General features: G+C 37.0%; 1 protein-coding gene across 1 annotated transcript in view; it reads right to left on the bottom strand.

Moving 5' to 3' along the window:
- The window catches only part of stag1a (STAG1 cohesin complex component a), a 165,267-nt gene that overhangs the window by 49,908 nt on the left and 102,477 nt on the right, over positions 1-12,882 (bottom strand). Inside the window, exons 8-13 of the mRNA XM_061924458.1 lie at positions 9,915-10,066; positions 9,772-9,845; positions 4,540-4,663; positions 4,372-4,470; positions 4,227-4,306; positions 4,032-4,139 (exon numbers count right to left, since the gene is read on the bottom strand). Of these exons, the coding sequence (XP_061780442.1) occupies positions 4,032-4,139; positions 4,227-4,306; positions 4,372-4,470; positions 4,540-4,663; positions 9,772-9,845; positions 9,915-10,066 (637 nt within the window). The remainder of the gene's footprint in view (positions 1-4,031; positions 4,140-4,226; positions 4,307-4,371; positions 4,471-4,539; positions 4,664-9,771; positions 9,846-9,914; positions 10,067-12,882) is intronic.

Raw genomic sequence — 12,882 nt, 5'->3', positions numbered from 1 at the left:
AAATGTCGTTATTTCGTCTTTTTTATTTCATATTAATACTATTTGTATGTCTTAATTTCAATGTTATCATCAATTATGACTTAATATTTAATTATTTTGATGTTTTATCTCACACTTTTGACTTTTAATTTCCTCATTTTGACTTATCGCAAGTTCGACTTTTTATCTAATTGTTTTGGATTTTAATTTCATAATTTGGACATTATATCTCATATTCATAATTTTTTGGTTTTTGATTTATTTTTATTTTTTACCTTTTATCTCATAATTTCAATTATCAAATAATTATCACTTTTCATCCAATTATTTTGACTTTTTATCCCATATTTTTGACTTTTCATCTTATAAAAGTCTTTTTTATCTCATAATCATGCTTTTTTTAAGTCATAATTTCATTTTATCATCAATTATGACTTAATATTTGATTATTTTGACATTTTATCTCATGCTTTTGACTTTTAATTTCCTAAATTTGAGTTATCGCAAGTTTGACTTTTTATCTCATTTTTTGGGGGATTTTAATTTCATAATTTGGACATTTTGTCTCATATTCATGATTTTTTTATTTTTGATCTTTTATTTTATTTACCTTTTATCCCATAATTTCAATTAATTATCAAATGATTATCACTTTTCATCCAATTATTTTGACTTTTTATCCCATATTTTTTACTTTTCATCTCATAAAAGTTCTTACCTTTTTTGGACTTTTTATTTCATAATTTTGTCTTTTTTATCTCATAATCATGCTTTTTTGTGTCATAATTTCAATTTATCAATTATGACTTAATATTTAATTATTTTGATGTTTTATCTCATACTTTTGACTTTTAATTTCCTCATTTTGATTTATCGCAAGTTCGACTTTTTATCTCAGTTTTGGATTTTAATTTCATAATTTGGACATTTTATCTCATATTCATGATTTATTTATTTTCGATCTTTTATCAATTTTTTTTAAAATACCTTTTATCTCATAATTTAGATTTTTTTTACTAAATAATTATCACTTTTCATTCAATTATTTTGACTTTTCATCTCATAAAAGTTCTTACCTTTTTTGGACTTTTTATTTCATAATTCCGTCTTTTTTTATCTCATAATCATGCTTTCTTGTGTCATAATTTCAATTTATCATCAATTACGACTTAATATTTAATTATTTTGATGTTTTATCTCATACTTTTGACTTTTCATCTCATAAAAGTTCTTACCTTTTTTGGACTTTTTATTTCATAATTTTGTCTTTTTTATCTCATAATCATGCTTTTTTGTGTCATAATTTCAATTTATCAATTATGACTTAATATTTAATTATTTTGATGTTTTATCTCATACTTTTGACTTTTAATTTCCTCATTTTGATTTATCGCAAGTTCGACTTTTTATCTCAGTTTTGGATTTTAATTTCATAATTTGGACATTTTATCTCATATTCATGATTTATTTATTTTCGATCTTTTATCAATTTTTTTTAAAATACCTTTTATCTCATAATTTAGATTTTTTTTACTAAATAATTATCACTTTTCATTCAATTATTTTGACTTTTCATCTCATAAAAGTTCTTACCTTTTTTGGACTTTTTATTTCATAATTCCGTCTTTTTTTATCTCATAATCATGCTTTCTTGTGTCATAATTTCAATTTATCATCAATTACGACTTAATATTTAATTATTTTGATGTTTTATCTCATACTTTTGACTTTTAATTTCCTAATTTTGATTTATCGCAAGTTCGACTTTTTATCTCAGTTTTGGATTTTAATTTCATAATTTGGACATTTTATCTCATATTCATGATTTATTTATTTTCGATCTTTTATCAATTTTTTTTTAAATACCTTTTATCTCATAATTTAGATTTTTTTTTACTAAATAATTATCACTTTTCATCCAATTATTTTGACTTTTTATCTCATTGTTTTGGATTTTAATTTCATAATTTAGACATTTTATCTCATATTCATGATTTTTTGATTTTTGATCTTTTCTTTTCTTTACCTTTTATCCCATAATTTCAATTAATTATCAAATAATTATCACTTTTCATCCAATTATTTTGACTTTTTATCCCATATTTTTGACTTTTCATCTCATAAAAGTTCTTACCTTTTTTGGACTTTATATTTCATAATTTCGTCTTTTTTATCTCATAATCATGCTTTTTTGTGTCATAATTTCAATTTATCATCAATTATGACTTAATATTTAATTATTTTGACGTTTTATCTCATACTTTTGACTTTTAATTTCCTAATTTTGATTTATCGCAAGTTCGACTTTTTATCTCAGTTTTGGATTTTAATTTCATAATTTGGACATTTTATCTCATATTCATGATTTATTTATTTTCGATCTTTTACAAAAAAAATTTTTAATACCTTTTATCTCATAATTTAGATTTTTGTTAACTAAATAATTATCACTTTTCATCTAATTATTTTGACTTTTTATCCCATATTTTTGACTTTTCATCTTATAAAAGTCTTTTTTATCTCATAATCATGCTTTTTTTAAGTCATAATTTCACTTTATCATCAATTATGACTTAATATTTGATTATTTTGACATTTTATCTCATGCTTTTGACTTTTAATTTCCTAAATTTGAGTTATCGCAAGTTTGACTTTTTATCTAATTTTTGGGGGGATTTTAATTTCATAATTTGGACATTTTGTCTCATATTCATGATTTTTTGATTTTTGATCTTTTATTTTATTTTATTTACCTTTTATCCCATAATTTCAATTAATTATCAAATGATTATCACTTTTCATCCAATTATTTTGACTTTTTATCCCATATTTTTGACTTTTCATCTCATAAAAGTTCTTACCTTTTTAGGACTTTTTATTTCATAATTTTGTCTTTTTTATCTCATAATCATGCTTTTTTGTGTCATAATTTCAATTTATCATCAATTATGACTTAATATTTAATTATTTTGATGTTTTATCTCATACTTTTGACTTTTAATTTCCTCATTTTGATTTATCGCAAGTTTGACTTTTTATCTCAGTTTTGGATTTTAATTTCATAATTTGGACATTTTATCTCATATTCATGATTTATTTATTTTCGATCTTTTATCAATTTTTTTTTAAATACCTTTTATCTCATAATTTAGATTTTTTTTACTAAATAATTATCACTTTTCATCCAATTATTTTGACTTTTTATCTCATTGTTTTGGATTTTAATTTCATAATTTAGACATTTTATCTCATATTCATGATTTTTTGATTTTTGATCTTTTCTTTTCTTTTCTTTACCTTTTATCCCATAATTTCAATTAATTATCAAATAATTATCACTTTTCATCCAATTATTTTGACTTTTTATCCCATATTTTTGACTTTTCATCTCATAAAAGTTCTTACCTTTTTTGGACTTTATATTTCATAATTTCGTCTTTTTTATCTCATAATCATGCTTTTTTGTGTCATAATTTCAATTTATCATCAATTATGACTTAATATTTAATTATTTTGACGTTTTATCTCATACTTTTGACTTTTAATTTCCTAATTTTGATTTATCGCAAGTTCGACTTTTTATCTCAGTTTTGGATTTTAATTTCATAATTTGGACATTTTATCTCATATTCATGATTTATTTATTTTCGATCTTTTATCAATTTTTTTTTTAATACCTTTTATCTCATAATTTAGATTTTTTTTAACTAAATAATTATCACTTTTCATTCAATTATTTTGACTTTTTATCCCATAAAAGTTCTCACTTTTTTCACAGTATTGTGGTTAAAAAGTGTAACATCTTCCTCATTGAATGATGTTAATTATGATCAATGTAAACCTTGATTTGGCTTCTGATTCTGCACTTTGGATGCTGACACGCTGCGGGAATATATACTTTTATACCTATTTTTACTTTGGGTTTTTTAATGTATTATTACTTTCACATCATACCTGCTTCTCTTTTACTACACTCTTTATTGTTTTTAAATAGCATTTTGACAATGTTAAAAAAAGAGCTGTGGGCCACACTTTATTCCAGACGGACTCACTTTCTGTGCAGGAACTCGCCAGCGGCCACAGCCACAGGCCTGTGGGCGGAGTAGACCAGGTGGTACACGTTCTCACAGTCCTCATTGGACAGAGCGTCCTCACTGCCCCTGCAAATAACAAGAGGAGTGTTGTGTTCTTTGTACATGACAGCTGTGGGAGTGGAGCAAATGAAAAGAATGCAAGGATCTACTGACTGTAGGATGAGAGTGACTAGCCGGATGGCCTCTACAGCCACATCATACTCCTTGTCCAGCGTCATGGAGACAATACGGTCCTGTCATGACAAAAGGAACAATAACAAATCCACTCGTCTTCTGGCCTGTGTTGTGTTGGCGTCACCTTGAAGCGGTTGGTAAAAAGCTCCAGCTTGGGGAACAAGTCGCGGTTGGTGTAGAGGTTCTGCAGCGCTTTCAGGCACTTGAGACGCACCTCGCCTTGCTGAATGCGAGCGTGGTGCGAGTTTAGCAACAGGAAATGACAACAATGGTTGTTTTCTACCGAACTCACCCGGTCGTGTAGCGTCCAGCCGACGTACTTCAGGTAGCTGTCGTTTAAGAAGGCGTCGCTGTACATCTTCATCCATACGCCGATCTCCTCGATGCAGATGGCCCGGATCTCGGCGATGGCATCTCTGGGAGGAAAGGATTATAATAATAATAATGTCATATATTCAATCCACTTTATTTATATAGCACATTTTTAAAAAACTATAGAAGTTTAGAACATCCTCGACTGCGGAAGTTGTGGATCGGTGGAGGGAATACTTCGAAGACCTCCTCAATCCCACCAACATGTCTTCCTATGAAGAAGCAGGGCCTGGGGAGTCTGTGGTGGGCTCTCCTATTTCTGGGGCTGAGGTTGCCGAGGTAGTTAAAAAGCTCCTCGGTGGCAAGGTCCCAGGGGTGGATGAGATCCGCCCGGAGTTCCTTAAGGCTCTGGATGCTGTGGGGCTGTCTTGGTTGACAAGACTCTGCAGCATCGCGTGGACATCGGGGGCAGTACCTTTGGATTGGCAGACCGGGGTGGTGGTTCCTCTCTTTAAGAAGGGGAACCGGAGGGTGTGTTCTAACTATCGTGGGATCACACTCCTCAGCCTTCCCGGTAAGGTCTATTCAGGTGTACTGGAGAGGAGGCTACGCCGGATAGTCCAACCTCGGATTCAGGAGGAACAGTGTGGTTTTCGTCCTGGTCGTGGAACTGTGGACCAGCTCTATACTCTGGGCAGGGTCCTTGAGGGTGCATGGGAGTTTGCCCAACCAGTCTACATGTGCTTTGTGGACTTGGAGAAGGCATTCGACCGTGTCCCTCAGGAAGTCCTGTGGAGAGTGCTCAGAGAGTATGGGGTAACGGACTGTCTGATTGTGGCGGTCCGCTCCCTGTATGATCAGTGTCAGAGCTTGGTCCGCATTGCCGGCAGTAAGTCGGACACGTTTCCGGTGAGGGTTGGACTCCGCCAAGGCTGCCCTTTGTCACCCATTCTGTTCATAACTTTTATGGACAGAATTTCTAGGCGCAGTCAGGGCGTTGAGGGGATCTGGTTTGGTGGCTGCAGGATTAGGTCTCTGCTTTTTGCGGATGATGTGGTCCTGATGGCTTCATCTGGCCAGGATCTTCAGCTCTCACTGGATCAGTTCGCAGCCGAGTGTGAAGCGACTGGGATGAGAATCAGCACCTCCAAGTCCGAGTCCATGGTTCTCGCCCGGAAAAGGGTGGAGTGCCATCTCCGGGTTGGGGAGGAGATCTTGCCCCAAGTGGAGGAGTTCAAGTACCTCGGAGTCTTGTTCACGAGTGGGGGAAGAGTGGATCGTGAGATCGACAGGCGGATCGGTGCGGCGTCTTCAGTAATGCGGACGCTGTATCGATCCGTTGTGGTGAAGAAGGAGCTGAGCCGGAAGGCAAAGCTCTCAATTTACCGGTCGATCTACGTTCCCATCCTCACCTATGGTCATGAGCTTTGGGTTATGACCGAAAGGACAAGATCACGGGTACAAGCGGCCCAAATGAGTTTCCTCCGCCGGGTGGCGGGGCTCTCCCTTAGAGATAGGGTGAGAAGCTCTGTCATCCGGGGGGAGCTCAAAGTAAAGCTGCTGCTCCTCCACATGGAGAGGAGCCAGATGAGGTGGTTCGGGCATCTGGTCAGGATGCCACCCGAGCGCCTCCCTAAGGAGGTGTTTAGGGCACGTCTGACCGGTAGGAGGCCACGAGGAAGACCCAGGACACGTTGGGAAGACTATGTCTCCCAGCTGGCCTGGGAACGCCTCGGGATCCCCCGGGAGGAGCTGGACCAAGTGGCTGGGGAGAGGGAAGTCTGGGCTTCCCTGCTTAGGCTGCTGCCCCCGCGACCCGACCTCGGATAAGCGGAAGAAGATGGATGGATGGATGGATGGATATAGAAGTTTCACTAAGTGCTGCACAGAAGTTGAGACATAAAAACTAAGGAGAGTCAGTAATATAAAACTACATCAGAGAAAATACAATAGACTAAAATCACAACTCTCACGCTGGTTTAAAAGCCAAAGAGTAAAAACATGTTTTAAGACGTGATTTAAAAGTCATTAAAGAGCAAGAGGGATATTGTTCCAATGTTTTTGGAACAACAACAGGAAATGCACCATCACCTCTGGATTTTAAACAGGTTTTTGGGGGCAACAAGAAGAAACTGATCAGCTGACCTCAGAGACCTTGTGAAGGTGTACATTTTTAATTACTGCTTTGCACACTCTTGGCATTCTCTCCATGAGCTACAACTCAAGTCACTACACCGGTATGTTTTAGTGCTTTCATGGCGAGTTTACTGACAGATATAAGTAAGAACTTTACACTACTTTATATTAGAAATGGCAACAGCAGAGGATGAATGTCACATAACAAGAAGATAGAGAAAAAGAAGAAGTTTATCGACTACGGCGTCGGGACGGACTACAAAGGCGCAAATTTTCAGGACTTATGCAGATCCCAAATAAAGATCAGCAGGCACCAGAAGGTAAGAAAAGTTTCTTTTGCATAATATTGCGAAACAAAACAGCAGATATGTCTTACCTTATACACACACCATAATAATACTCCTATGTTGAAGCACAGTACAATCCATCAAGTGGTGTGGCTTCATAGCTTACCAAAGTCCTAATAAAACTTTTGGACAGATTTTTGAGCGCCGTGTGTAATGTTCTATATTTTCAATGGAACAATTAAAATGTTGGTGTTTACTTGAGTCATATTGCAGTCTACATGTATCTCTTATGTGTGACTGCCATCTACTGGTCACACTTATCACACCTTCTCATTTCAATGTGTTTTATTTTCATGACTATTTACATTTTAGATTGTCACATCAAAACTATGACACCTGTGAAGTGAAAAACATTTCAGGTGACTACCTCTTGAAGCCCATGGAGAGAATGCCAAGAGTGTGCAAAGCAGTAATCAGAGCAAAGGGTGGCTATTTTGAAGAAACTAGAATATAAAACATGTTTTCAGTTATTTCACCTTTTTTTTTGTTAAGTACATAACTCCACATGTGTTCATTCATAGTTTTGATGTGACAATCTACAATGTAAATAGTCATGACAATAAAGAAAACACATTGAATGAAAAGGTGTGTGGCCTGTACTGTATATTTATTGTATCATAACATTTCCTGTTCAAATAAGACAAATAGACATTTTTTGTGGTACCCTTTATTTTGAAAAGTATCCAAAACAATGTTGGTCCTGGTCAGAGGTGGGTAGTAACGCGCTACATTTACTCTGTTACATCTACTTGAGTAACTTTTGGGATAAATTGTACTTCTAAGAGAAGTTTTAATGCAACATACTTTTACTTTTACTTGAGTATATTTATAGAGAAGAAACGCTACTTTTACTCCGCTACTTTTATCTACATTCAGCTCGCTACTAATTTTTATCGATCTGTTAATGCACGCTTTGTTTGTTTTGGTCTGTCAGACAGACCTTCATAGTGCCTGCGTTTCAACAAATACAGTCACTGGTGACGTTCACTCCGTTCCACCAATCAGATGCAGTCACTGGTGACGTTGGACCAATCAAACAGAGCCAGGGGTCACATGACCTGACTTAAACAAGTTGAGACTTATTGGGGTGTTACCATTTAGTGGTCAATTGTACGGAATATGTACTGTACTGTGCAATCTACTAATAAAAGTTCCAATCAATCAATCAAAAGTGTGAAGGAAAAAAGACCTTTTTTTATTTCAACCGTACATCCCGTCAAACGCCTAAAGACTGACTGCACAGTTCCTGTCTTCACAATAAAAGTGCCGCTCCATCGCGCCTGCGCTTTCAAAACAAGAGTCTCCGAAAGCCAGTGCAAACAAGCTAGCAAGCTACGGAGTTTGCCGCCAATGTATTTCTTGTAAAGTGAAAAAAAACGAATATGGAAGCTGGACAAATAAGATGCCAAAAAACAACCACTTTCATGTGGTATTAGACAGAAAGGAGGAACTTTTTTTCTCCTCCATTTGAAAACGTGGACGTTATCATCACTACTGTCTGATTACAATCAATGCAAGTCATCAGAATCAGGTAATACACCAACTTATATTCTTGTCTTCATGAAAGAAAGGAATCTATATGTGTTAAACATGCATGTATATTCATTAAAACACTATTAACATGTAAACAAAAACGGCAAAATAAATAAATATAAATTATATACTGTATATATATATGTGTGTATATATATATATATGTGTGTATATATATATATATATGTGTGTGTGTGTGTGTTTGTATGTGTGTATATATATATATATATATATATATATATATATATATATATATATATATATATATATATATATATATATATGATATGTGTGTGTATGTTACTCATCAGTTACTCAGTACTTGAGTAGTTTTTTCACAACATACTTTTTACTTTTACTCAAGTAAATATTTGGGTGACTACTCCTTACTTTTACTTGAGTAATAAATCTCTAAAGTAACAGTATTCTTACTTGAGTACAATTTCTGGCTACTCTACCCACCTCTGGTCCTGGTACAAAAAGAGGGCATTGTTAAAAGATATAATATATATATATATATATATATTAGACATGCGCGGATAGGCAATTATTTCATCCGCAACTGCATCACAAAAGTCGTCAACCATCCGCCATCCACCCGAACTAACATTTAATCAAAACCGCACCCGCCCGCCATCCGCCACCCGCCCGTTGTTATATATCTAATATAGACGATGCAAGGCATTAGTGAGGTTATAAAGCTTTTGCCTGTTAAAGAAAAGAGACTGATCCAATGCAGCAGAGACATTCAATGTGTGCCACGCTGTCACGGCCCAGAAGCCCACCAGTGCGCAATCATCTGGGAGCCGCGCTGAGCGCACCTCCAAGTGCGCTCGCGCCACTCAAACTGCTGCATTCTATCTTGTTTTAACATCCTGTGGCACTCTTCTGGGATCACGGTGGACGAAACTGCTCATGCTCAGGGTGTTTGTGGAGGTTCGGGGTTTTGCACAAATGTGATGCACCATGTTAGATGTCCTGGTTTTGTGACTGTCGTAGACATAAACAGCGTCGCAGCTCTTGCAAATCACGTAGCCAGCATTACTATTATCCTAATTTCAACCGCCCGACCCGCGGATAATCCGCGGACTCCGCGGTTGTGTCCGCAAACCGCGCATCTCTAATATATATATATATAATATACGCTCTTCCGTGAGTGACAACTACATGTTAGTGCGTGTGAAGAAGAATGTTACCTGTAGCGATGCACAAAGATGCCTTTAAAGATGGAGTTCATCATGTTCTCAATCTCATCCTGGTTTTCTTGAAGCTGCGCGGACACAAAGGTGAACAATCTGTGCAGGCTGTGACAAGATGGACACTCGCGATGATGGCCTACCTCCTTCCTCTTCTGCAGCAGCAGCTCCAGCTTCTCGTTGGCACGCTTGCCGGCCATCTTGTTCCTCTCCGCCTCGTACTGCCGCTGCGTGTTGTCCTGGTGGATGCTCAGGTTGAGGGCCACGTTCACCAGCGCCGTCATGAGCTTCATCGCTAACACGGAAACAGGGGACACGGTCAAAGCGGTCTATAGCCAGCACTCAAGTCAAGTGGCCCCTATAGGCAGGTTTTATAACACTACTTTACTAAAATGTCCCCTTTCAACATGTTTTATAACATTACTTTTGTCTGTGGGGGACATTTTTGTGGCCCCTTCAAACATGTTTTATAACACTACTTTTGTCTGTGGGGGACATTTTTGTGGCCCCTTTAAACATGTTTTATAACACTACTTTTGTCTGTGGGGGACATTTTTGTGGCCACTATAGGCAGGTTCTATAACACTACTTTTGTCTGTGGGGGACATTTTTGTGGCCCCTTTAAACATGTTTTACAACACTACTTTTGTCTGTGGGGGACATTTTTGTGGCCCCTTTAAACATGTTTTATAACATTACTTTTGTCTGTGGGGGACATTTTTGTGGCCCCTTTAAACATGTTTTACAACACTACTTTTGTCTGTGGGGGACATTTTTGTGGCCCCTTTAAACATGTTTTATAACATTACTTTTGTCTGTGGGGGACATTTTTGTGGCCCCTTCAAACATGTTTTATAACATTACTTTTGTCTGTGGGGGACATTTTTGTGGCCCCTTTAAACATGTTTTATAACATTACTTTTGTCTGTGGGGGATATTTTTGTGGCCCCTTTAAACATGTTTTATAACGCTACTTTTGTCTGTGGGGGACATTTTTGTGGCCCCTTTAAACATGTTTTATAACACTACTTTTGTCTGTGGGGGACATTTTTGTGGCCCCTTCAAACATGTTTTATAATGCTACTTTTGTCTGTGGGGGACATTTTTGTGGCCCCTTTAAACATGTTTTATAACACTACTTTTGTCTGTGGGGGACATTTTTGTGGCCCCTTCAAACATGTTTTATAACACTACTTTTGTCTGTGGGGGACATTTTTGTGGCCCCTTCAAACATGTTTTATAACACTACTTTTGTCTGTGGGGGACATTTTTGTGGCCCCTTCAAACATGTTTTATAACACTACTTTTGTCTGTGGGGGACATTTTTGTGGCCCCTTCAAACATGTTTTATAACACTACTTTTGTCTGTGGGGGACATTTTTGTGGCCACTATAGGCAGGTTTTATAACACTACTTTACTATGTGGGGGACATTTTAGTGGCCATTATAGACAAGTTTTATAGCCCTACTTTTGTCTGTGGGGGCCATTTTTGTGGCCATTTTAGATAAGCTATTTAAGAATACTATATTTGTGGCTGCCATAAGCAAGCTTTGTACAAAAGCCAAAAGCAGTGAAGTTGTCACGTTGTGTAAATGGTAAATAAAAAGAGAATACAACAAATCCTTTTCAACTTATATTCAATTGAATAGACTGCATTTTTTATTTTTTGCAAATAATCACGAACTTAGAATTTAATGGCAGCAACACATTGCAAAAAAGTTGTCAGAGGGGCATTTTTACCACTGTGTTACATGGCCTTTCCTTTTAACGACACTCAATAAAGGTTTGGGAACTGAGGAGACACATTTTTGAAGTGGAATTATTTCCCATTCTTGCTTGATGTACAGCTTAAGTTGTTCAACAGTTCGGTGTCTCCATTGCTTCATAATGCACCACACATTTTCAATAGGACAGGTCAACAGGTCTGGACTACAGGCAGGCCAGTCTAGTACCCGCACTCTTTTACGATGAAGCCACACTGTTGCTCCAAAAGCTGTATAAAGTAAAGTTAAAGTTAAAGTACTAATGATTGTCACACACACACTAGGTGTGGTGAAATGTGTCCTCTTGCATTTGACCCATCCCCTTGTTCACCCCCTGGGAGGTGAGGGGAGCAGAGGGCAGCAGCGGTGCCGCGCCCGGGAATCATTTTTGGTGATTTAACCCCCAATTCCAACCCTTGATGCTGAGTGCCAAGCAGGGAGGTAATGGGTCCCATTTTTATAGTCTTTGGAATGACTCGGCCGGGGTTTGAACTCACAACCTACCCATCTCAGGGCGGACACTCTAACCACTAAGCCACTGAGTAGGTTACCCATGCCTTGGCCACTAATACACCCCGGATGGTTCGTTTCCTCTTTGGTCCGGAGGACACGACCTCCACTCTTTCCAAAAACTATTTGAAATTTGGACTCGTCAGACCACAGAACACTTTTCCACTTTGTATCAGTCCATCTTAGATGAGCTCGGGCCCAGCGAAGCCGTCGTCGTTTCTGGGTGTTGTTGATAAACGGCTTTGGCTTTGCATAGTAGAGTTTTAACTGGCACTTACAGATGTAGCGACCAACTGTAGTTACTGACAGTGGTTTTCTGAAGGGTTCCTGAGCCCATGTGGTGATATCCTTTACACACTGACGTCGCTTTTTGATGCAGTACCGCCTGAGGGATCCAAGGTGTGTAATATCATGGCTTACGTGCAGTGATTTCTCCAGATTCTCTGAACCTTTTGATGATATTACGGAGCGTAGATGGTGAAATCCCTAAATTCCTTGGTTGAGAAATGTTGTTTGTTGGAATAATTGTTTGTAAGTTATCACAAAAGAAACGTTGTATTACATTATGTTCCTGATAAGAAGATGAAGGCTGTCTTTCGAGGCCTAACAAGAGGAAGAAGGCTCGTGAAACGCCACTGTGATTTCAACACGGACAGATGGCAGGATCTGCTCAACTTCCAGAGGAACTCTCTTTGAAGTGTTAAACGAACTCTCTTTGAAGTATTTCACAAACTCTCTTCCAACTATTTGGTAACCGAGGTCAACGCTATTTACGACCCGCTGCCCTCTTGAAGTCGCTGTGGTCAGGAGACGGGAGGGGGTTATCCATTGTCCTCC

Source organism: Nerophis lumbriciformis, linkage group LG29, assembly GCF_033978685.3.
Source record: "Nerophis lumbriciformis linkage group LG29, RoL_Nlum_v2.1, whole genome shotgun sequence".
NCBI lineage: Eukaryota > Metazoa > Chordata > Actinopteri > Syngnathiformes > Syngnathidae > Nerophis > Nerophis lumbriciformis.
Note: the sequence above shows the minus strand (reverse complement) of the source record. Positions and strands in the feature narration are given on the sequence as shown.